Source organism: Bombus impatiens, unplaced genomic scaffold (assembly GCF_000188095.3).
Source record: "Bombus impatiens unplaced genomic scaffold, BIMP_2.2 scf_0517, whole genome shotgun sequence".
NCBI lineage: Eukaryota > Metazoa > Arthropoda > Insecta > Hymenoptera > Apidae > Bombus > Bombus impatiens.
This window is the reverse complement of record NT_176936.1, coordinates 1029330-1055387: the sequence shown is the minus strand read 5'-3', so window position 1 is coordinate 1055387 and position 26058 is coordinate 1029330. Positions and strand designations below refer to the sequence as shown.

Here is a 26058-nt window from a genome sequence, read left to right as displayed (position 1 = left end):
AATAAAATTTGCAATAGGCGGGCAAATTATCAATAAATGGAAGATGTTGTAAGAGTTAATTAAGTACGTCACTGGTCTACTATCTGCGAACGAAATTCGCTAATGAAAAAATCCTATCTTATTAAAATAATTCTCACTTAATCAGCAAATATCATTTAAACGAGAAAGATTTCCTTCCTTCTTTCCATTAATTTGTTTTTTAATTGTTTGAAATTGTTGTTTAATTAAACATACAAGGAACGGTGCAAATGAACATTGCATAAAGTACTAATGAAATTAATACTAAAATACTTTTCTCCATTTGTATGAATTAATCAAATCGACAACGACATATTTGTAATAGTGTATAAAAGCATTTGATAAGTATCGTGCCATTAAACGAACTTGTTTTATATATAGTACGAACGTCATTTATGTACGCTATTGCTGCACTTAAGATAAATGAAATTTTGCGCGAAGGGTTAAGAGGTATAAAGGTGCCTCTTTCAGTCGATTGTAACTCTTCTTCTGCGTTTGTAGCTTTGTAGATGTCTTACCTCTGCGTACTTGATCTACGAGAATTAAAGAATCGTTAAATGACAAATAAAAAATTATATCTAAGAAGTTTCATTCTGCGAGTGGCATCGTTCCAAGACGTAGCCTTCTTACCATTGACAAATTGTAAGTATACGACTTTTTTATTTCTCTAATAATTATTAACTTTAATAATTATATCTTTTTAGGACTTCCTTTGTTTCAATTCATGGAATTGAGAAAATCACTATGATGCTACCAGTATATCTACTAATGCTTCAACAGATAAATTATTTAAATCATTTGTCAAGCGTCGAACAAACTATTATAGATGTTCTTCGAAGAATCAAATTTTCAGATGTTCAACTCGTCGCTCAAAATCCTTACGGAAACAATCTCGGAATAATCAACGAGATCTATAAAATTGTGGCTCAAACTATACCAACGAGTTACATTTCGGTGAACGACTCGGATCCTTTGGAACTGTCATCCTCTCAGGTATCTCAAGCAACGCTGATTTTATACATTTACATCGGAAAAACTTCACCGAATTTCGAACAAACGGAAAATATCATACGCGCGATCGTGTCCAAGAATCGACCAAAAATTCTGTTGATAACTATGATGGAGGAAGCAGATTGCAACTTTGAACCGCTTCTGAAGCAAACGTGGCACAATCATTGGATTGACATAGAGATTTTAGAGTTGTCGAAATTAAATAGACACACAATCGCTGCGAAAGTTCATCGGTATAACCCATTTACGAACGTCTACGATCAACGGCCTTATGTTTCGGGTATAGAATTGTTTCCCAATAAAGTGGACAATCTTTATGGTTACCCGATAAAAATAGGCATGCTGAAACGTCCAGGCTATTTATGGTACACGAAAAATTCACAGGGATACCCTGTAATGTATAGAGGCCCGGACGTAAAACTTATAAAAACACTTGCTCGGATTATGAACTTCACTATCGCAGTATATCCCAGTAAAGACTTATTCGCTGATATAATCGATGAAAAAATCGACATGATTATTCCGACGTTGTCGCTTTTCGCGGACGTTAATGCTGTAAAATGTGATTTCACTTTACCTTCTGGCTTCGAGAGTTGGTGTCCAGTGGTGCCGGTTAAATACAAATCCAATCATATCGAGATACGCGGTTTAATCGGAATCGCCACAAATTTCTGTGTTCTCCTTATATTCTGGGGATTATCGGTCGTATTGAAATTTCAATCGGACCTGTGGCAACCATTGAAAATCTTCGGTCTGTTGATAGCTACCTCCATCTCATCGAGGCCAAAGAAGACGACGGAAAGAATTATATTCTTTCTCATTGTACTCGCTTCGTCGATGTATTCGGCGAATCTGTTCATTGATCTGACCAACATAAGCATGAAAGAGCACAACGTGATAGATTATAACAGTTACAAGGAGTTGGACGACGCTGGATTGACTCCCGTTATTTTGGTTGGTCTCTTCAACGTAACTTTCCTCAACGAAGACGAATCTTTTTTTCGGTTAAAGAGAAAAGCGATCCAGATGGATAATATAGAGAGTTGCGTGAATTATTTGGAACAACACAACAATATTACTTGCTTCCTAGAGACGAGAAATGTAAATATGATAATTTATTCGCATGCGCGCGAAGGTAAAAAGGTCCTGAAAAACTGCGAAAAATTGTGTTACGCGAAACCACCGAGTGCGTACTTTTTGAAAAAACATTCGCCGTATAAAGATCAATTTGTAAAGACCATAATACGTTTGGATGCAGCAGGTATTCGCATGAAATGGTTAAACGATTATATTGGTAAATTTCGGCCAAGAAAGACTCACATCATGGAAGTTAATAGTTCGTACATATCGCCTCTCGTGTGGAATCTGGCTTACATCACATGCAGTGGATTTTTAATGTCGCTTTTAGCATTTTTTGGTGAAATTATAATACACTATCTCCGCCGTGACAAGGGGACGAAAAGATTTTTGAACAGATCGTGAAGTTATACGTATTCGAGACTGTGCGTAGTTGAAATATAAATAGTGGTTTGGAATTCACGTGACTAGAAATACAAGAATTTTTCTTGGAAAAGGATGGCCGAACTTTTCCATCAAACTCGTTAGCTTTCTCGAACTGTTTATCCTTATTAACTCACGTTGAGCATTTGTTGAACACAAATCTTTGCTTAGTAATATTTAAACAATCTAATATTAGGATCAACTTAATGATCCTGTACTTCAAACTGTGTCTTGAAATGCCAACTTATTTTCAGCATGTTTGACCGCGTTGCGTTGCTGTAAGTTTCGTCTATGAAACTGAATAATCCTAACGATTTAAGTAACAAATATCGATAATCTTACCACTAAAGGTATTTCAAAAAATATATCTTATAACGAACGCGACAAATATTCACCTAATAAAGTCACGTCTCTACGTGTAAAATAGGTAAACGTTCAAAATCAATATCCATAACTCCATTTAGATACTATTAATAACCAACAATATCCTATGCAACACATTTTCTCATATGAAATAAAGAACAATTATGATTTCGCCGTCGATAAACCTGACGATGAAGCACGAGTTTTTCGCACTTTTTGATCTTTCAAGGCCTGAAACGCACCTACTTAAGAGAAGCAGACAGAGAGAAAGAGAGAGAGAGAGTGAGAGTGAGAGAAGGGTCGCAATTTTAGACGTACGATAAATTCTGCAGTTCCATGAAAACCAAATAAATGCATCTGAAAATGCAGTCGGCCGTGAACGCTATACAAACGGAGGGTTGAATATGGCACTCTCTTTTCCTAGAGTCTCTCCATCGCATATTTTCCCTTCTAGCCCTTGGTTCGTCAGTTTCCCCACGTTCCATTTCCTGTCGCTACCCCCACTGGGAGTTCCGCTCACCGCTGCGAAGCCACGCAGCAAGTAGTCGGTGTACGACCAGTGTCGGGCCAACCGGCAACGTGTGTAGGTGGTACGTTTACCCTCGCGGTTTATTTCGAACTCGTTCGAGTTCCACGAGACGAAACCGGATAACTTGCCAGTAGAAGGAATTCTGCGTCGTCTTGGGCATCGAAACACATCGCCAGACGCAAGAAAGATCGAGGTAAAGTCGACAGTAGAGCTGGAAGTCCGAATCGTGGTACACGGACACGTGTCGACGAGGTGCCTCGTTGAACAGTCACCCACGCTTTCCTTCCACGCTTATTGTTTCTCTTACGCCATGCCGCATGAATCTTGATTTTTTTCGTTCTCCGCGTCTCGTAATCTCCGCTTTTTACGCCACGACAACTACGACGCGACCGATTTGACTTTATTTTTGATGTTGCCCACCTCGCGGACATCGTGGCTAAACGTGTAGCTGCCGCGAAATTTCATGTCGGTTCACGTGTCGATCGTTTGTGTTACGAGGTTTGTTTAATCGGAAACGTGCATGGAGAGGAGATTTGTTGGAACACGATTTCAACAGAAACGTAATACCAGCACCACTGCTACAGTATACAGTACTTATCCCGTTTTAAACCATGCAGTATGCAATTTTAAACCATCTACGTTACTGTTTTTATAGTAGTAATTATATATTGTTTTTATAAAACATTTTCACATGTCCTTATACGTGGATTGTAGTTGTTTATGCATATTCATAATTTTATAATTATTATGCTAATGCTGTAACGAGTACTTTATTTTGAATATTTTATACGCTTCTCCATATCATGTATATTCTGTATATTTTTATACAGTTTAAATTTCTCTGAAATGCATAAACAACCGCAGTCTTCTTTTGTTATTTGCTTGTTATCAAACGTAGAAGGAATTATGGAATATTGTTTTCTTTCAATTATATAATGCTACGTTTATACTAATTTAAAGTAACGAAAGAAGGTTTGAGTTTAAGAAAAATTTTATAGCGTCAGTAACTCAGCAAGTCTTATACAATAGTATCTTCTGGACTAGAAGCTTTTTATGTCCAAAGGTACTGTCATAATGAAAAAATAGAAGTCTGCTTTGCAGAAATTTCATTAAAATTTTGTTGGCCGTCACGAAATAAGTGTTTTGGTACTTCCTAAAATTACTCTGTCAACGTCGAGTACTTAAAATGTTACCTTTTTGTCACGCGGGAATTTTATTATTCCAGAGTACATATTTTGTTTGCGAGGGTTAACGTCGTCGATCTTTGCGAGGTGGATGCCTTCTCGTTCTATTTACAACTTGGTTTCACACCGCGATTCTTAAAATTCGACGAAATTTTGCGGATACATTGTTTCTGTTTATGTTGTTATTGTTCAGCTTTAAGTAATTCACGACCAGGGAGCATCGATTGGAACATTGGATATACATAAAGAAGTTTATATGTACTTAGAATTCAAACTATTCTCTCGATATTGCAAACAACGATATTCCAATCGTTTGAGTTTCGATAATCACGCTCGTACGTGGAAATCTTTCCACGAAACTTTTTACTTTTATCACGTGATAAACGGCAGTTTCGCATGTTACGACTAGCTTTCGTAACTTGCAAATTGACTGCGGGTTGAGTTTGGAATTTTCACCCTAACGTAGCTGTGGAGTGTGGAGTGTGGGTTCGATATTCGACTGCCCTCGGCTTCCACCCTCTGGCTAAATTTCCTTTATGCATCTTGCGAACCCCTCTTCGATCCATACACTGAACCACACATAGAACCACTGAACTTTTCCCTCGAGCTGTTGAAATCAAAACTAGAGATTTGGCTTCGGAGAGTCGCTGTATCTCGTTTTTATTTGCATTTTACAAATTATTTACTTTACTTAAAATCTATGGAACGATTTGCTGTAATTTAAAAAGAAGAAAGATCATATTTATTTCTATGTGTATAATTTATGAATGGATCCAGATGTATATCGCGATATTGTATGGTAGTTGAATATCACGCTTCTTTCCACTTTTGTAAATACGAGACATAGATTCTATTCCCGCGGCGAATCCATTAAAAAGTAATACGATAATAATCACGGTATATGTATAACACATAAATTCTTCTCACAGTGGTTGAGATCAATAATAATCATAGTGGAACGGTATTGACACGCTTTTATTCACTCGGCCAGGACTCGTATGAATTTCTCGAACAAATAAAGTGCCATTGAAACGCGTAGTACTAACGTCGATGACTTTCCTGACAACAGGCTTTGTAATGCACCTTGAACTTTTCATTCTATACGCCACCCTAATTAACTTCTGCTCTGGCGCAACGAAATCTTTATAACGGCATCCTCGTCGAGGATTTGAGGATTAATGCAGGAAATGCTGATTCTCGCGTCCTAATACTAGGTGGAAATTGCTCGTAACTTTGTTTACCAATCAGTAGGCTAATGGCAATTAGTATGAAGCGATTGCGTTATTCGATATTGCATTTCTCTTGATTTTCCTTTGATCACGGCCAACAGCAGAAGCTTTTACCACGTTTAAAATCATAACGTGTTAGAGGAACAGTAATTTTATATGTCAGGTGTCAATTTAATTTCTTTTCCGGGCACGTGTATTATTGAAACCTAAAATAATTTACATTTCTAGATCAAAGATCAAATTTCTTTACAAAACGATCGTAAAACTTTTTAAACATGGAAGAGATCACATTTTCCACTTATTTTTCTTTTACGTTTAATCGATTTATACTATTTTCACTGTATCGCTTCGATCGTAATTATACGTAAATATGTATAGTATTAAGCGTGTTCTCTTTACTCTTTGTCCTCCGTTCTTCAAACAGTTCAAGAAGACGGCAGAAGTTATAATCAGTTTTAAACAGTAATTGTGCCCTACAGTTAGTGCCATCCACAGTAACAACATTCAGGCTACTATTTTTTACATTACTAAAATCCCATTTTACTTTTACAACACAGAACGTCATTAACGTTTTTGTTACCCGCCTTACTTTCTGTCGTATTCCCTGAAGCACAAAGATTTATTTCTTCTCTGTGTCATATAAAAATCTTTACAACTTTTACAAATCTACACAAATCTTTACGTCTGTCGCGAGATTCTTTTGCAGGCAACGATAGTAAGATGGTTTTTACTGCTTATAGCAAGGATTTGTCACGGGTCACCGAATGTATTTTGTTCGACGGTTTATGTTCACACGCGAAGATGAAAACTGGCGATAAATCAGTTACAGCTACTAGACGTTCTATGTGGAAATATTCGTAGTTTAGGTGTCACGGTTGAAAGCACAAGTGAGCTTCGTTGCTTATCCACCATCCGAAGAATTCGTAAAGGTTTTACTTTTTCGTTACGTTACTTCGAATATCTCTTGAACAAGCGGTTAACAAAAGTGGCGAAATATAAATAAAATAGAAAAATCACTATCGATAGGTATAATATAAATTTTGAATCTATAACAAAAGTAGTGGAAGATTCAGCACAGTTGAAATTGGGAAAATGCTTTGAAATTTTTCTCCGGTTTTAATTAATAATGAGCGATAATGAGGATATGTTTATCAATTTCACCCAAGAGAGTGTATCGTATTTGTTATCGTCAAGTTAACGAATATATGAGTGTACAGAGAGTCCTGTGAAAATTGGCTGCGCTTCAACAGCATCAATTATTTCTTCTGCGCTTGCAATATTCGGCGACGAGGCGTAACGCTTTATTTGGTTCGGTAACAGAGCCTCTAGTCCGATTTTAGATCAAAACCATTACTAAACGTTATCAAATGATAAATGTGATTATCTTTATGAATCATTTGTTTAGGAATATTTTTGTCACCGGTTCGTAGCGAATTTTGGCAGACGGTATGTTCCTTTGAACACGCCCGTTCATGCCCAAAATTTTCACGTATTTTACCCGTTTGAACTTTATGTACGTTATTAGTAATTTATTTATGGTTATCATAAATCACAGAGAGACATTGTCAATATCCTCGAAAGTAAAGATGGATGATCTTATTTCGATGAAATTTCGGTGAAAAGTTTTCGTAATCGAAGAAACCGCTCTCGGTCAATAATGATGTAATTTGTTATCGTTTCTCGAATTATTAACTGCGATGTAAAAATTCCAAGCTGTTTTCATTTTTAAAGATCGGATGAATGCGCACACGTCTTACGATGTTTGCAAATCCCGCTGAAGTTATCTCGTGTTTCTTTCTGTACCGATATTTCGCTACTGTCAGCTAGCATCTCTGATGTACTTGCCAAATTATACTGATTTATTAATTTTATCGGAAGATATGTTACGGTATAACGCCGTGTAGAAATTTTGGATTAGTTACTTAACACAGTTAGCAAAGCTTGACAAAGATAGTATGCCTATCTATCATTTTCATATCCGTGAAAAATACCACGCTTCCATGTGCTACTGGTCTGCTAAATTTTTTAAAAATATCCCAAGCTAATCATAATACTACGTGACTAACATTTCTTCTTTTCTGTTCTATATTATAAAGCTGTTACATAAGCACATTAAAGCGCGAGACAGAAGGAGGTCTAAATGACCAAGTAGCAAAAGAGCGTATTAAGACCACCGTTAACAATCCTTCTGCATGTTTAATCTCTGCCTGATAATATCGTTCGCGTTAACGGAATTACCGTTCTCTCTATTAGCTTTACCTCTGTCATCCCATTATCCTATTCATATATTCATTTATTAGCGCGGTTGGCGATTTTCAATACTATCTCTTCTCAAGAGGCGGAACATATAAAATATATTACCGCCGGCAATTTTTCTATTCGACACGATTGTGGTTCCGCATAGTTAGCAAACAGCAATTAAGAAAATTGCCGAGCGTGCTCTTATCTCCGGGAAAACTCCTCTTATCTTCGTTAAATGGCCATTTGAATAAAAAGGATCCAGTCTTTCCTTTGATGGAAATCCTCGTTTCTTACCCTAATCACGTTGTAAATCCTTACGGTCATCTCAAGACACCGCTACACTGAATTTTCTCACGTATTCTCGTGCCAACCAGCGAAGTCGGGAAACGTCTGTGTTTACTCGAAGATAGCTCCCCAGCTTTTGACCATTGTATTTATACCGTCCAACCAAAACAGACGGACTGCATATATCAGCCTTTAAAACACAGCAGTTTGAAAAACAAAAGGAGAGAACAGATTGTAAGGAGTCTGGTCAATGTTACTGGAATTACAAATTAATTCGATACAATGAACCGAATCGACGAAAGAAACGAAAAATAGCAACAGAGGAAGCTGGAACTATCGTGATACATAGAAGAAGCGAATTGGCTTTGAACTGTGGATTCTTTCCGTTCGTATTTATCGACCGACATGTGACCGTTTTTCTTTCTCATAGATAATATACGACTGCAACAGTTTGCGCGTGGAAATGAGAAACATTTAGACTTTAGACAACCGGAGTATGTTTGTACTTCGTCCGTGTTTCAAATGATTCAAAGCTGTATGAAAATTTTAAAAGCTTTGAAATTCTACGCGTGGGATTTATTTCGTAGCAATCGGATTCCATCGCTGAGAAATATATTATTCGAAAAAAGTTGTTATTTCATAGAAACGAGGCAGAATAAAGCGACAAAAGCCTGTCGTGAAAAGTAACTTCGTTCCTTTTTCAGTCCAGTTTAATTCCGGTTGGCCGTATAAAAATTTCCATTTTTCCGAAGCTATGCAGTGCGAGCGTGTTATTAAGAAGCCACAGAAGGATGAAAAGTTGGCAAAAATACTTCCAGTCTATAGTATATATATTCTGGATAATAACGAAATTATTTTATCGTCGGTGTTACTTAAAGAAAGATCGCGAGTGATAAGAGCCGCGAGTTTAATCAACAAAAACGTGCTGCGTGCCACGCAATTGTCGTAGGTCGTCGAGAAATTATTTAAAAATATAACTACTGCCAGGGACCTATTTCTGGCGAAGACTGGCTGGCCGATCGTTCCGAGTTCGAGGCTCGTTCGTCGCGTCGCGTCGGGTTGGGCTGAGTATACGCACGCGATCTGCACTGACACGTGTCGATGTTCTACTCGGTGTCAATCGCCTATTAACGTTACCCTGTCTTCTCAATTTACCGGGGAGTTACGTGGATCGATTTGTCAGATATGTGAGAGATACCTGTCACGCGCAAATTGATCGATTCGTTTCAGGAGTTTTATTTCAAACGCTCGGTCGGAGTTCTTAGATCTCATACCCTAGACGGTATCGGTGTTTATCTGTGAAATTAATCGAAAGCTTCTGTCGGTTTCGGTTAATTAATCAGAATTACCTAACATGTTTAGTGTTTCGGGAAACTGTAATTAATATATTTGGTAATTTCCGACGTGTTCCCAACACCGTGTCTCGCGCAGCACGCGATGCGTTAGTAATTAGTGTTAATCGCATTTAGCGATCCGCGAGGGATTCCACCAAGGGAGTTGGCAGCTTGCTGACATGTGTAAATACGCAATTGAGTATTATCCTTGATTCGCTGAAATTTCCAACGATTAGACATCAACGTAATTACTGATAAAATCTCTACATGTCCAAAAGGAGTAAATATTGAACGAGCACGATGAGGATAATTACGAAACTTCGATTTATAATTATAACGTAGAAAGTTTTGAAGTTCATCGTGACGCCTCCGGCGTAAGATTATTATTCTTCTTGCTAATTTTACTTCTTGTCAACAATCGTGCTTCTTAGCTTGTATGTTATTCCCGTATTTATTTTCCTTCGAAGTGTATGAAGTTGACTAAAATGATGTCATAACGTGGAAAGCAACTTTCCTGTCAGATCAACTACCTTGTATAAACCGATATACCGAATGAAATTGTATTTCATGTACTTTGAAAAATTCTTAGAACTCGGAGAAAAATTCCGTTGCTTATATGCATATAAATGCATGTATCAATATTTTTGCCGAAGTTTCGAAACCAACTTTACTGAAAAATCTCCTTGCAATTTCCTTACATGTTTACCATTTTGATTTACTTTATTTCTTGAGAATAAATTATCAACATTGGAAGATCCAAAAGAGTACCAAAGAATGACAAATGTATTATTATTGATATTAAACCATCGCTGTTATTAATACCGAAATTATACATTTTCCTATTTACAAGACTTCGCACTTTCTAAAAGCTGAATAAGTCTCCCGGTATCTTTCGTTTCTGTTATCCTTGTGTCGCTTTTCTATCGGTTGATCCGCTTGAAACCGCATTGAAGCACGAATGATTGCTGACTACTCTGGCGGGTGTTGAGTTTTCTATTACAATGAATCGAGAATGTAGGCCAATAATAAATTGACGCGGACGCTTAGATCGATCGATAAGTACGGTGCATTTAGAGAGCAACAATGACGTTGCTGTCAGGTAGTCATCGTGTTCGTTGATTTGAATTTGCTCATGAGCAAACAAACCCCTCAGATCTTTGGCTCTGATTCTATTCTAAGCAGACGTCCGTGTATTTCCGCTTGTCTTCGACGGTTCAGGGCGAGAATAGCATCGACGGAAATTTAGGAACGCTGTAACTTCGTGTTTCGCCGTTATATTCGACGGTAAGTCCCATAAACTCCTCTGCCATCCACAACGATCAATCATCGACGTAGTGGATGAGACGGAGAGAGAGAGAGAGAGAGAGAGAGAGAGAGAGAAAGGAAGAAAAGAGGAAAAAAAGGAGACGAGGACGCTACGATGACGATAAATCGACGAACATTTCGTTCGGGACGTCATTGTCTCAATGGCATTCGTTTCATCATTTTTATTTTGCTCCTTTAGCAAAAGCTGTCCTGTCCGGTATCTTCTTTTTATCTTTTTAGTTTTCCACTTTTGAAACGAAGATGAAAAAGAAATTGCTGCTTTTAAACGGCGGAATAATCGACCGTTTCACTTCCTTATTTCTCCCTTCTATAACTTATTGAAAAGTATTCCCTTTTCTTCAACATAACGGAGTCGTAAAATTGTTCGTTTTTAACAATTTGGCGAACAACATGATTGTAAAAGTCATCTTTACAGCACGACATTAAGAAGCTCGTTTGAGAAAGATTTCACAACTGTAACAATAGACTCTGAATGCGGGCCAAATATTTTTTACGTCGATTCTTATAGTCATTGTTGTGCAAATTTTATTATTCTCGTTGTTCAAGGTACAGGCTTGAAGAAATAGATTTCCTCCACTTCCTTTTATTTATCTAATATTTCCTCGAAAACTCGAATATGTACCGATGGGAAACAGATTTACATATGTTTACGTACATCTATGTTTTATGTACTATTGAAGCAGAAAAAGTTGGAGAAAGAAACTCGACAGGTCGAGATAAAAAATCAGACAGCTGTAAAGACTGTTCGTGACAGTTTTATCACTCACTTTTAAGGTACTTTGCAGTAGATTAGATAACAGACTCGGAGCAATCGAATTTCTTTTTGAACTTGTAGAAATTTATGGCAGTGCACTTAATAAAAAACAGAAGAAACATTCAAATTTTCAAAACATCTATGAAAGATTGCGAATTAGTCATTTTAATGAGGCTGGTAATTGTAGTGTTAAGAAGTTCTACGTCGATTTGGAGAGTATTTGGTCCGTTCCAGCGAATGAACAGGTGATCCATACATTTCGGACCATTAAAAGGCGGATAAATGTTAGAAAAGAACGGCGGAAAAAAGGCGGCGATATTCAAAAATAGCCACTGTGGGTGTCGTGTCTACAGTCTGACAGATCGTTGCACGGTTCGCTTTGTCAGCATTTATAACTCCATGCGCAGTATGCGCAGCTGCAGCTGCGGTTAAATAAACCGGTGTGCAGCGTCGTGCTCTGCGGTTCTGCGCTTGTAAACGAATAAAACAATAGCGAGTACATTGACGTCATCGTCGCAATGAAAAACGATGAACATCGATAACATCGAACGCTTGACTTTTATGTATCGTTAACACTTTGAGATGAAATGGTTCAGCCACGTGCACTCTGTAATCTTAGGTTGGACTCTGTCGGCACCGACCGTTTTTTAATTTCGTACCGTTTGCCTTTGCGCAAGGAACTTTTTCACTTGGACAGCAACATCGTTCGTAAATTTCACGACGATTATGAATTTATGCCAACTTTAGTTTGTAGTTTGTAATGGGATTTTTTTTCCAGCGTCGTCTCTATATCTGGTATGACGGATTCCTAACATAGCCCACTGAATGCTTTGGACGAGTTATCTCATTTATTTGACCGAAATTTTCATTATCGTTCGATTGAATGAATTCGATTATCAAGAGTGCGGATTCCCATCATTCGTATCAAAAAATATAGATACTGTAGAGATCGATAAATTCCTATTGGGAATCATTTCAATGGACTTGGACAAATAGAGTTTTACCGTAATTCATGCCAAACTTTCAACGTTCATTCAAGGAGTTAGGATAAAATTCAATCTGTGATACATTTTCTCTGGTGATGTAAAAGGGTCAGCGATGTTGTGAGAGGACCAAACGATGAAACTGGCATACCGAGGATGTTAGTAAAATTCGTATCATCGTAATATTACAAAATAAGTCAACGAAGTTGTTTGAACAAATTGCCACTGAAACCTACTTAACTTGTGTGATTTAATAGTGCACACCGCCAACAGTTTAAAGTTTTGCCATTTGCCACTTATTTCACAACTAAAAATTATACGATCAACTTGAAAGTTAAGTAGTAGTGCATATCGTCACTAAACTAGGACAAAGTGCATAACAAAATTAAGCACGTATGTAATATATAAGTCTATAAGATCCATAAGTAAATAATGCCATTACCCTATTCTTAACTCTAATAACAAGAATTTAAATCACTATTACCTTAGTTCGTATCTGGAATGAAAATTAAATGCCAATCTTCTTCGTCGTTACCCAATGGACTTGTAAATATGATTATACTTTTACGTGCGTATTTATTTTTTCATTTCCAGAAATATTCGTAATATTTCATTAGGTGCCTTGAAATATGCATTAGGAAAATTATGTAATCGTGCTATTTATACATGTTAGAAATTGTTGGCGACAAATTTTGACGAATAATGCCAAGTCTAATTATTTCACTAATTAATTTCTTGTTAATACTGTATAAATTACCGACCAGAAGTTTGAGACCACCGCGCGTTCCATAGAATCCGGAAGTTAAAAAAGAACTTCGCTCGAAATCCTGTTAGCTTACGCTTCGTTACACGTTTCCAACATTATAATTAACGTTCATCGTATATTCGAATAAATTTATGAACAGCTTCGAAATATAATTTTTTGGGAATATCGCGAAAATTATAACTTTAATTTCCTGGTAGCTTCTCCTAGCGAATGTCAGTCAAGCTACAATCTTTTCCCCCGTTGCAAAATTAATGAACGGAACAGAGATTCTAATTTTGTACCGAAAACACAGCTTCTTGTTTCACGAGTGAAAACAACGCTGCCCAATGGAAATAAGGTTAATTCGTTCTAAAATTGTGCAGGAAAATCAAATTATTAGCAACGTTCGCGTAAGGGAATTTTTTTCACGTGGAGGCAAAAAACGAAGTTCATTAATGCGCCATGAAAGTGAAAAAGGGAACGTGTTTCGTAAAAACTAGGCCAAATGCCGGTAATTCCTCAGCTCGACGGAACCTCTTATGACCCTGTCTTCGCTATATTATACCTGTACGATTTGCCGCAATGCCATTATTAATAAAATTATTTATCATGTTTATGAAACACCCGCCCTGAAAGCACAAAGGAATGTTTTGATGTTATTGAAATACTTTGCCCAGGAAATAAAATTACGTCAAATAGCTTCTCTTAAAAAAAAATTCAATTTCTGGGAAACATAGGATACGAACGTGTTCTAGGTTTTAAAAAGATCTGAAATAATTCTGCAAAGTTTATTCTCTGATCAGAGATGAAAAAGAAAAAAATATGCGGTTCTGTAGTTTCATATGTCACAAGTTAAACACGCTATACGATACAAAATCAGCAAAACAGCCTGTTTTTTCTTTCCTCCGCTTGGTTCATTTTGTAAGAGAGGTTTTAGGAAAAACTTCCTACAACATTTTTAAACAACAGGGGATATTGGTATATTGATATGATTACTTTGTAGTACGTGACTGCACATGATAATTTATGTCTACAGATAGATCACGAAGATCGTTTTTCACGATTTGCGAGTCTCATAAATTCGTGTCTGCATGTGTGCTATGATAAACACATTCATCGACAAATCGTAGGCTTTAAGATACTTTTGGCGATCGTTCGATTGCCAGTGGTAGTTTCTTTCGCGTGATATTCTGATCGTTTGATCGCTTGATATAAAACTGAAACACGATATGACAGTTGTAGCATTCATCGAGAATAATAATTCATTACTAAAATATGTTTACGCGTTTATTATCTTTTTTTAAATGGATTTCTCAGTAGCCTTTTTCTCTATGATCTCGTACGAATTTAATCTTAATATTAATTACAACAAAGTCCCAGTTTTCTAAACACTGTTGTTAAAATATTGCTTTCGGCATATAAGTAAAATTTTCCTAGTAGTTGAGTAACATTTAATTTACGATTTCTATAAAAAGAAACATTTTTGTTCCATTTTACCTTACCATTAATGTGGTATATGAAACCTACCCGCGTATTCTTGACATCGATTAAATTTTTGCCCCTTTGCGCGCAGAAGGGGTTCGCGTTAAACCGCCTTTTATTGAAATACGACCAATTTCAGCAAAATGGATGTATTTTGTATTGGACGAGTCAGACTGTGGAACAAACATAATTAAAATTTTAATTAACAGCAAAAGGATTCTATACCGCGTGTATAATAATTGGAAGAAGTTCGGATAACAGATGTAAACCAATTTTCCTACAGATATCAATCACTATTAACAATATGTTGCTTCGTATAATCAATATTTACATTTCTATATATTTAATAATAACATTCATTGCCAAAGATTCCTAGAATGGATATTACCAGTATTTACTTATTCTTGTACGATGCGGGCCAACACTCTGCAGGAGAAACAGTCGCCACGTGCCAGTAACGCAATACGCACTTTGTTTGTGTTTACATATTCCTATCATGGATTGTTTACTCTGCGTACTCTATGCCAAAAGTGCTACGAATTAATTGTTCGGGAAACTTTAATTAGTAAATAGTCTCATTGAAGCGTAGATTTCATCGAAGAGTACGAAACGATATAGAGTAAATCTTCGATTTACCGATGCCTGCCAGTCGATGTTGTCTTGCCAAAATGTTCCGTTTCTGGTAAACAACTCATGCGACTCATACCTAGTTTCTCAACTCCTGTATTATACCTGCGTTCGTCGTGTCTATTTTCTCTTTGTACGATTCACGCTCAACGAATATAGGCCGATTAACCAGAAAAATATAAAAAGAAATCCATAAATTGTCTACTTTATAATCTGTAAATTCTATTCACGATTTCTAGACCGCCTCTTTTCTATTTTCGTTCTATATCGAATTATTCAAACATCACGTCGATAACTTTCATCTCTCGCGCATCTGACGAATTCGAAGGATTTTCTCTAGACAGTGTTTTCTAGATCTCTGAATTAAGATTCCTGGATGAAGATGGTTCAATGATCGTGACAAAATCATTAGCATCTGCGCCAGTCACTGACGTAGTAGCTAGTATCTCGCTCTAGACCTTTCAGATCTATAAGCACGCGTTTGTAAATTTATTTTCGTAATAGCCTTCTCACATTTTCCATTTCATATCGGTGAAAACGATACAAGAAAAAATTTTCGCATTGTCAACGTCGTTGTCCGCGCCGATGAAGTATAAAAGAGCAAAATGATTGCACTCGAGGATCGATGTCTCCTTTTTCACAACAATTTTGAAAAATTATAAGCCGAACAGATGGAGAAATTACGTACATTCATCATGTCCGATTAATCCTGTTCTAGTTTATTTACATTTAGACTGGCGCATCGGATTACGATTGGGAAAAGATTATGATTAAAAATGTTTGGATTATGATTAATACAGTCATTCATAACTGCTCGGTTATTTTACGTTCAATCATAATAGCGGCGCGAGAGCTAACAAATGATTGGTTAGATTAACGAAGTTACTTTGTTGGAACAGGCACGATACAAAATTGTGGATTTCGTTGACAAAACAAATAAATTCACACGTGACTATACACGTTGTCTAGGATGATTGTTTACATTTCACGTTTTTTCCATTGAGATTACTCTTCCTAATCCCGTGTTCTCTGAGAACATGACAACAAAATTCTACACTTGGCATGGTGCATTATTTAATTTGGCTGCTTCAAGGAGTTGATGTGCTGTAACCTTGTAGTAAAGGCGAATAGAATGAAATTGATACGTTTCGGCAGAAAGTCCAGCTCTTGCCAAATTATTTCAGGCACGTAGTAGTATAATTTACTTATATATGTTTCTTCGTGTTTTTGCATTGTCGTTTTTCAAACCACAAACTCGTAGTTTCTTTGTCTGCATAGGAGATACTGCGTTTTATTTCACTGTATATTAGAATATTACAAAGTTGATATCATTAATTTAATTGTAAGGAATTCCATTCAATTATTATGCAGTCTGGTCCCTGAATGGCTCACATATCAAAGTTTGCGGCAATAAAACGGGTAAATAATTAAGATGGAAGACATGACAGTAGTTCACAAATTATTCCTGACTACGCCCAACTCTCAGCCATAAACCCTAAAGACACTTAAAGCCAAGGAATTTTAAAATTATACTGGCGTCCGAGCTACTCAACTTCGCTCAACTCAACACTAAAATATTGCTATACAACGTAAGTTAAATAATCTTAAAAGCATCAGATAAAGAAGATGAATACAAGCTACGTTGTACAATACAAATTTGTTACCAAGTTAATGAATCTAAAATTCGTCCTTCTAATTTTCATTGTGTTTGTTCATTTCGTGTTTGGATAAACGTGTAATGTACATATTATGTTAAGGCATGTTTGATCAGTTTACAAAGTTAATAACCATATTAGTGTACAGAATAACGGTATACTAATCGCGACGAAGAGAGTCAAGTATCCGTGGAAATTTCAAATTCGTGCCAAATAGTTGTAAGTGATTTGTGAAAAGATGGATACGTGATTGGAATTGATTGTCAAAGTACTCGAATGTTCTTTGTTATCGTATCGATTGTCTACGCAGCTTCTCTATCATGAATTTTTCTTTTCTCTACTTTTGCAGGTCTTGTCAAACAACATTTCACGAAACTGTGAAACTACGTGAATTCAAAGTGATCGTAAGAAGAAACTTTCTTTCCGAAGAGTTCTAAAGAATTAAAATTATAATCGTCGAAATACAGAACAGAAGAAAAGAAATGGAAGCTACTGAGTGGAATATTACTGGGAAAAGTGACACAAATAATCGAAATGAATGCCTGAAAGAAATAACGAAGATGTTCGAGAATTAAAGAGAAGGAAAGCAAAGAAGTTGAAACCTTTCAGGAAGCTTCTCATTGATTCCTGTAAAAGTAAATCTCGAACCAATCAGAACAACTACGTAAATGAATTTCTAAAGATTTAATACAAATGTCACTGTAAATTTCACGTCTAATGAAATATCGACAATTTCTTTGTAAGAAAACAGATTCAGTAAATATTAAGAATATTCGGAAAACTGACAAGTACATAATTAGATATTAGTTTTATCAGAACTTTTCTGTGCCATCTGAAAACGTCAGCTCTGAATATATAATGAATGCAATATGGTAGCGCACTAAGCAAAGTGATTAAGTCGGATCACAAAGGAGAAGTAGACCGTTACGTCTGCCAAATAGGAACTCCAGGTATTCAAAGGATTGAACAAAATGGCGAGTCGAATGAAAGCGTTATACAATCAGGTACAATATCATACTTTTTTGCTTTTATTTCTGTCTCGTCTCATTTTATAATTAACCGTTTCATTTCAACTTCCGGTTCACTGCATGTGCGATAAAAGATTCTAACAGAACGGTTCCCTAAATTCTCTGTGCGAACGTAACAAAATTTTGAATGAAAATAAAATATTATAATTAGATATTTTTATATATTTATAAGTATTTATTTTTACAAACTAAGGAAACGGGACCGAGATGAAATTTCTAGATATTTCGTGTACGTTTTGTTGTACAGGTAATCTTCGAGAGGCGAATTCTTCTTGGTTGTACTGTTCTCGTTGGCCTGTCAGTGTGCATATGGTCGATTGCCATTGGAACCGATCACTGGTTCATAGTCGAAGCACCGGATGAAGGAGGTTTACCCCTTGGGGATCCAAGCAAAGGTAGACGATTAATCTACAAGCATATGGGTCTCTGGAGAGGTTGTGTGGAAGGGACCATGCCACAGTCAGAAAACTCCACCGAAATGATCCCCTACAGTAAGTGTATGGAATGTTTGAAAAATGTTATCGAATATTATCCTCCTGCCCCGTATTTTCTCGACACAACGTTGAAATTTGAAAGGACGACCCATTTCATTTTTATATTATTTTCATGTAATATTGGAAAGTTCGGTCTGCTGTGAAACGTGGAAAACTTAATAAAACGAAACTGCTGTTCAATCGGATAGCCATATTTTATCGGTCACCTAAAGTGAGTTTAATGATTCGAAATTTACTGGAGAAACAGAGCCTTGTAACTGATTTACGTTTATGAAGTTTAACTTTGATCAAAGTCACGGTAAAAAGAAGTAAACCCAATACAGCCAAGTTATTCTCTTTGTAGTTGGCTCAAACAACTTTCGTCGTGCCTTCCCAATAATTAAATCAGCTATACGTAATTTAGATTCGGGCGAGCTCGTGACAGAAACGACAATACACTCCGTTGGAAACGACCACTGAGAAATTTTACATCTTCATCAAATTAATGGCAAAGAATTCCACACCTGTGGAACGAGGGATAAGAGACGTGCCACGATATGTTGGCTGTCCGAATGACGATGGCGTCGTTTCAAAAAAGGCGGGTTCGATAATCGATATACATAAAGAATAAATGCATTCTGAAACTACGCTCGTTAGTTTCCCGTGCTTTAAATAGAAACAGTAGAATAAAATTGCATTAGTTGTAACACTATGTTAGGCAAACGACCTTCTGCAACATTGATAATTCATTTTCAACAAAGTATACGCATACATACGTTCTTTCAACGTTGAACGATCAGAGTTACTCTCTTTCGCCTACAGTTTCCATCATTTACACCACGTTAAACCAATACGCACCGTTGCCCAACAGACTTTGATTTATCACACTTTTGCTTAAAGAAGGCGGATATTCATCCACTATGTCATCCGGAGATTTACCATACCTCAATAAACCAAGCTCGATTATAAACCTCTCTTGGTACTTAATTTATACGTTTGCTCACACTTTGATGCACTAGCCTGATAAACTTTAAATAAAAATCTACGAGTACAGATTTCTCTTTTCTTTCACAATTGCAGCAACTCCTCTTATTATCGTAATGTTTTTAAAATACGCCGATTTAAATCAAATATCGTGGATAGAATTTTTGCTCTTCTCTCTTCGAATTTGTCGTTACAATATCGCAGATTCGAAGCAATTAGAGACCTGACAAAGAAAGAGGAGTAATTCTCTAACCAAAGCAGTTAATTTCACTCCTTGTAGTTAATTATGGCTATGTCAGAATCCGCATCTGTAGCTGTACACTGACTTGTCATACGTCACGTCTACTGTTCCACACCTGTGCTTCATCATGCATATGCCAGAACTGAGTTAGATAACCGTAATATCATCATAAATTGTCCAAGGGTCGATCATTGCTCTCATCGTATCTTCATCTGTAACCTGTTTTCAGAATTTATCCTTGTACTAATACGAAACGACACTTCCCATATTTTTAGACGACACGTATTCACTGAATTTTTATCGTTAAATCGTTTATGTAATTCGTAAATCTTTACGCGGAAATTCCTAATTATATTCGTTAAGGTGTGATGGATTCACGTTTCGTCGAACGTAGCTCGCGTAATCGAAGGATTAAATATCATGTGGTATAAATATTGATCACGGTCTCATTGTCTCTCCAGTTCCGTTTAAAGGCTGCGCGTAAAAATAACTCACCATGACGCGAGACACGAACGAGGCGTTCCAGGCAAAGAAAGATAACCAGGATGAGAAAATAGTAAATGGAAGCTGGGAGAGAAATGAAGATGGATAGGGTGATTACTGTAAACCAGGGATTTAACGCAAACTGATTCGTGCATCACGCTTGCAAACAACGAGCCGAAGTCTACATTAATCAAGCGGTAGTTTAACTTTTAATTTAATATCCAACATTTTCATCTTTTTTCTTTCAGAGGAGTGCAAGAATCAGGACATGTTCCCAACCGAGAAGCAGTTCAAGTTGAACCCAGGATTAAACACTGTAGTCAGTAAGTGAAACTAAATTACCAGCGTACTGTTCTCTCTTTTTTTAAATTCTTTTTCGAAGAATCATCCACTTGAAATATGCTTGCTCGAAATACACGGAGACATTTGTTTAAAAAATGCATTATCATTGTGGACCTTATACAAAATGAAACCTACATGTGCTTGACGTAATTGAAAGATAGACGATACTATTAATTATAAAAGAAATTTATGAAAGCATCGCCACACTTGAATTACTCTCAATTTATCACTTGCAGATTATTCGAGGACACAGGCATCGTTCGCGATAATCAGCCTATTCGTGATGATAATGGGCTTTTGTTTCTCGATCTACACGTTTCGTAATCCACGATATATGTTCAAACGATTGGCTGGTGGAATACATTTCATTAGTGGTAATTAACACAATTACTAGTTTAATTTAGTAACTGTCATGGATACAGATTTATTATTGGTTTATTGAATCACTGCATTTTTTGTTCTATCTCTCGCTCTATGTTTCGTTCTATTAACGCGAAGATCTCGTAAACTTCCGATCTAGCGTTTAATTTTTAGTAGCTCTACGTATAATAGATCTCAAAGCTGTGTGTTTTATTATCCTTAACTTACAACGTTTTAACGATCCAATCATCGTTTTTATCTCGTTTCAGCCGCTTGTAACATGGTGGTGATACAAGTGCTTCTGTCCTCGATCGAGTTCGAAAGCAAACATGTACACACGACATTTCCAAACGATGCAACCACGAAGTACGACTTTTCTCTGATTCTGGCCTGGATAGTATTTCTCTGCAACCTGTTCGCGGGTTGTGCCTTTATGGTGTTCTCCAGGAAGCGAAAGAGGGACAAGGCACCGACGGAAGAAATTGCGATGGCTGACGAACCGACCATAATCGGTCGTTGATTCGTCTTCGATTGTTTCCTAATAATTGATAAATTCGTCGTACGTTGTTGAAGACTGTCGCCTGTGCGAGAGGAAATTTGTGATTCATGGAGTGAATTCGATGAAAGTAAAAGACGCGAACGTACTACATATCGTGCGTAACTAAATCATGTGGAGACAATCGTTCAAAGATTGTTTGAAACAATAAGCGAACGATAGCAAGCTTGTAGCTGTAAGTGTCTTAAGAAAACGTTTTAAGAAAATGGATAAAGTGCTGAATGCATTTTGTGACGAAAAGAAGAAGAAATTGGATATCGGTGCATTTGTATGGTAATTTTAATTCTGATTATCTTTATGGTTAAATAACTAACTTTCGCATACATTTCTCTATCCAGTTCGGCAACACTGTTAACGTTATTGTTAAAAGACAGAACGTAAATGTACTTCGATATTCAATTTTCCATCTCCCCCAGGTGGTTGGATTAATCGATGCTATTGTATCGATACTCTAAGAGAAAAATATATTGAACATTTTGTAAACAGGATAGAAATAATTTATTGACAACAGATACTATTTTTCTATCATATCGGAATATGGAAGTTCAGAATACTGGGACCATTTAACAAAAATTGAAATATCCCTCGTCAAATATCTGCCAAAACGAGCGTAATAAATTTAACGTAAATAAAAATTTTAAAAGCAACTTGTTTGCAAGGCGTTGATATTAAAACTCGGCTCGAAGTAAAGCTTTCAATGAACGATTACATGCGTATTTGAATAAATGGTAACTGAGTACGAAAATAAGATATTATATACAACAATCAGATTCTGAGATAACCACCAAACTATTTATTTTTTTACACGAAAGTGTATATTTTTCTACCTTCTTCAACAATATACTCGTGAACTTTAAAGACTAGAGATATAGTAAACGAGAAAATATTTTGAATCTTCTCGACGTAATTTGCGATATGTATATGTAACAATGTTGAAAAGACAATATTTCTCTATAAATAGATATTCGATATTCTAGGTGAAACTCGGTGTCGAAATTATGCCCAAAGAAGAAGATAGATATTTAGAAATAGGAATGCCGAAACAATTAGTAGTTACCCATATTCTCTGTGCAATCTATCAAGTCTAGAAACTATTTTGGAATAACCTTATACCATAAGTGAAAGCTATTGTATTAATTAAACTCAGAGAACAACGTTCAATTATGAAACTTCACGAACCAGCAATTTTGGGGGAGTTAGGAATGGAATTATTTCGAGATACACGAGAATATTACAAGTTCTTGGATAGAATGGAATTATTGTTAGTTACGCGAATTAAAACAAGTTTAATTAGCAATTGACTAATTGCTAATAAGCGCGATATATTCGTATGTAATATACGTATAATTTTGAAAATCTTGATATTTAACAGAAGGAAGAGTGTCGCTTATTTTTGCCAAGGTCCATAATTTTATTACGTGTCTAAAAAATAATTTATGTACTTAAAAAGCTTACGCTTAAGTTATTTAATTATTATTACATAACATTAGCTATTTAATTAAGGAATAATAATTAACTTATTTTTTATCGAAAGCAAGCAATTAAGATGCGTAAAAGACTTAAGGACCTGAGCAAAGTTACGATGGTTATTAGGTAAATTTACGATTCTAGTCATCAAAGATGCTACACCAATTGTACAATGACTAAGCGAATGAAATATTTGCACAAAAGTATGCTTAATATCAAGATATTCCGCTACTTCAAATGATTATTTATTAAGTATCATGATGCTAGTCGGTAGAGATTTAATATTCAATCGTACAACTTTTACATTAAGATTTATCTTAACACTCGTTAAGGGCACGTTAATCAAAGTTCAAAGACATGATTCTTCATGTAAAAGATTATAGAAGATTAATTCTATGTAAATAATATCACGCCCAATCTTTATCTCTCGATAAATTGAGAATGGTGCAAGTGAAATATTATCGAACTGTAAATTGTTTCTCTACTTACTTACTCGTACAAAGTGTTCGTGTTTCAAGTATAAATTTTTCGAAACGAGATATCTGCTTTTTGCACTATTCTTATTTTCAAGCGTTCGATTACAGGAAGTTTCAGCAACTTTCTGGATCCTGAGAATCGCGATTTTTACGACGATGATTCCTCGTCATCTTATTCATGGCATAAATCCATACGCACATTTGAGAACTCGCGAGTAAGTATTACTTAAACGAGTCTTTTTACGTCTGCATAAAAGGTGAATTTGCGCCATCGATATCACTTATATTATTATCTAAGATGTATCGCTCTTTGTGGTTGTTTGAATTTTAAGAATTTTATTGTCCTCCGTACAAAAGATTATGTAAATCAAAGTTCGCTAATTAAAATTCTGATTTCACAACAAATATACTAATTGTTCATCGTAACAATTAAAAAAGAACGTACAAATACATATATATACACATACATAGTGCCAGTATAACTCGAGGAATGAAATACGAATTATAGTAAATTAATGTAAAATGACGAGTACGTGATTTTACAATTTGTTTTAATTTACAAAACTAGCGCAGTCTCGTTATCGTTTAAAGTTCTTGTACTATTTGAAGAACAGATTGATTGTTCTATATAGATTAGCGAACATTGATTTTAGAATGAACTGCACAAAAGTGTCTGACTGAAAGTTCCTTCGCCTTTTGCTTGTTGAGTATAAGCAGCTGCCCACGCGTTCTGATAAAAGACATTTACTTTATACACGTGTACAAGACCATGAAAATAAATGTAATTGCTCTTTTCCACGATCGAAATAAAGGGTATTCACAAGTACGGTAAAATATCAATAATTATCGTTATAGAACGAGAAATGCTCTCACAGATGATTGACTCGTATTATTTGTTACGTAATTACTAATTGTGGCCACATATCATGATGCAATTAATAATTCTACATCAAATAATAATGATGGTTAATTTGCAATTGATTGTCCATGATTGGTCTATCCAACCGGAAGTTCAAACTGGATATTCAAACCGGAAGTTGTTCTTTAATTTGATTCGAATTTCAATCGAATTAAAAACAAAAATCGAAAAGGGAGGATAAAGTGCCAACTTCAGTTGGTGTCGTATTCGTTGCGTCGAATCACATTGTTCGGATATTTTTAAATTTCTATTTGCTTCGCGATGTTCTCGAGGAAAATATGAAGATGTTTTTGCAATAACAGTAGTTTTGTCAAAGCCATATACTAGTGATCTGGATTCAATATGATATTCTGCTAAGACTGATTGGTTGAAATGTTTTAATTTAGCTCTGTCCTCATATCCTTTGTTTCTAAGTTTATCAACTTTCGTATTAAAATTAGATATACGATAGAATTTCGTTCATTTGAAACCGTTGCCGGATGTGAGGTCGTATAACTAAAGTTCATATATACGTAGAAATATACTGATTCTTCTTACTACTTACGATTTCTCGTTCATATAATGGTGATTTACGTTCAGATAAATTAATTCAATCACTAATACTAACACTCACTAAAGTTTTGTTTAAATAAACGGAGCGCGTTTAAACAGATTAATTACATTCGGCACCATATTATAGATTGTAGAGGGCGTAATAAAAACTCTGAATGGTCGGTATTACAGATCATATTTCACATGATTATCACCACAGTTACTTCTGTTTACAGATGGCGCGTGTGAGATCCCGCCATGTGTTCCTATAATAAAAGGTGTTCAGTCTATATGTGTACTTACTTTCAATTGGATATTTAAGTACAATTTATACTTTATCAAGGGTAAAATAGGGTTTTATAATGAAATTTCGACATATAATTTGTTTAAGTAGTGAAGTTAAAGTGCAGAATGTAGATACGATTTGAGCGGAGTGATTTTGTTGCTTCCTTATATCGTTGGACAATTTAGGGTTTACAAGACAAGAATTGTGTATGTAAATTTTCTTTCTTACTGATTGATTGGTTAATTGGTTTGTACATTGATAGAAAGAATTCTGATGTACTTTTCTTGAAATTAATATAAATTTATTTTTTGTTAAGTCAAATCGTAATTTGTTAATCGTTAAGTCAAATCAATTCTTTATGGAATGATACTTTTTATATGCTATAATTTAACAAGTTATATTTCAAAGCTTACTTGAAAATTACATCGAATTCTTATTAATTAACCTAAATGATTTGTATGTTATGGGGTATGCATTTAGTTGAATATTTGAATATTAAATTTGAAGAAACTTTATTGTACAAATTGTAAAGTTTGGACAAGCTTATCATAATCCAACACATAAACAATAAACTTCTATTACATGCTAGTGAACATGGATTATTCTATAAACAATGGCAACGTTCCAAGAAACAGTTTTCTTCTCT

General features: G+C 35.7%; 1 protein-coding gene and 1 long non-coding RNA gene across 6 annotated transcripts; one reads left to right on the top strand and one right to left on the bottom strand.

Annotated features, from left to right (window-relative positions):
• Positions 1-525: 525 nt before the first annotated feature.
• Positions 526-24948, top strand: LOC100745664. Of its 5 annotated transcripts, none has more exons than XM_024369035.2 (7): positions 3405-3614; positions 17616-18270; positions 18542-18785; positions 20724-20798; positions 21054-21191; positions 21447-21835; positions 21896-24948. In XM_024369035.2, the coding sequence occupies exons 2-6, from the start codon at positions 18238-18240 to the stop codon at positions 21695-21697; spliced, it is 741 nt and encodes a 246-aa protein (XP_024224803.1). In that variant the 5' UTR covers positions 3405-3614; positions 17616-18237; the 3' UTR covers positions 21698-21835; positions 21896-24948. The 5 variants fall into 5 exon arrangements, with proteins under 5 accessions (XP_033177737.1, XP_024224803.1, XP_024224801.1 ...); XM_033321847.1 differs by lacking the exons at positions 3405-3614; positions 21896-24948 and adding exons at positions 10858-10978; positions 16983-17200 and having other exon boundaries at positions 21447-21697; XM_024369033.2 differs by lacking the exons at positions 3405-3614; positions 21896-24948 and adding an exon at positions 3667-4078 and having other exon boundaries at positions 21447-21697.
• On the bottom strand, positions 18488-20248 carry LOC117151891. Its single transcript, XR_004462048.1, has 2 exons — positions 20078-20248; positions 18488-19974 (listed from the first exon to the last, which is right to left on the bottom strand). It is a non-coding gene; the product is annotated as an uncharacterized LOC117151891 (long non-coding RNA).
• Positions 24949-26058: the final 1110 nt, after the last annotated feature.

Coding starts and splice junctions, on each gene's coding strand:
- LOC100745664 (XM_033321846.1), top strand. CDS start 763: ATGATGCTACCAGTATATCTACTAATGCTTCAACAGATAAATTATTTA.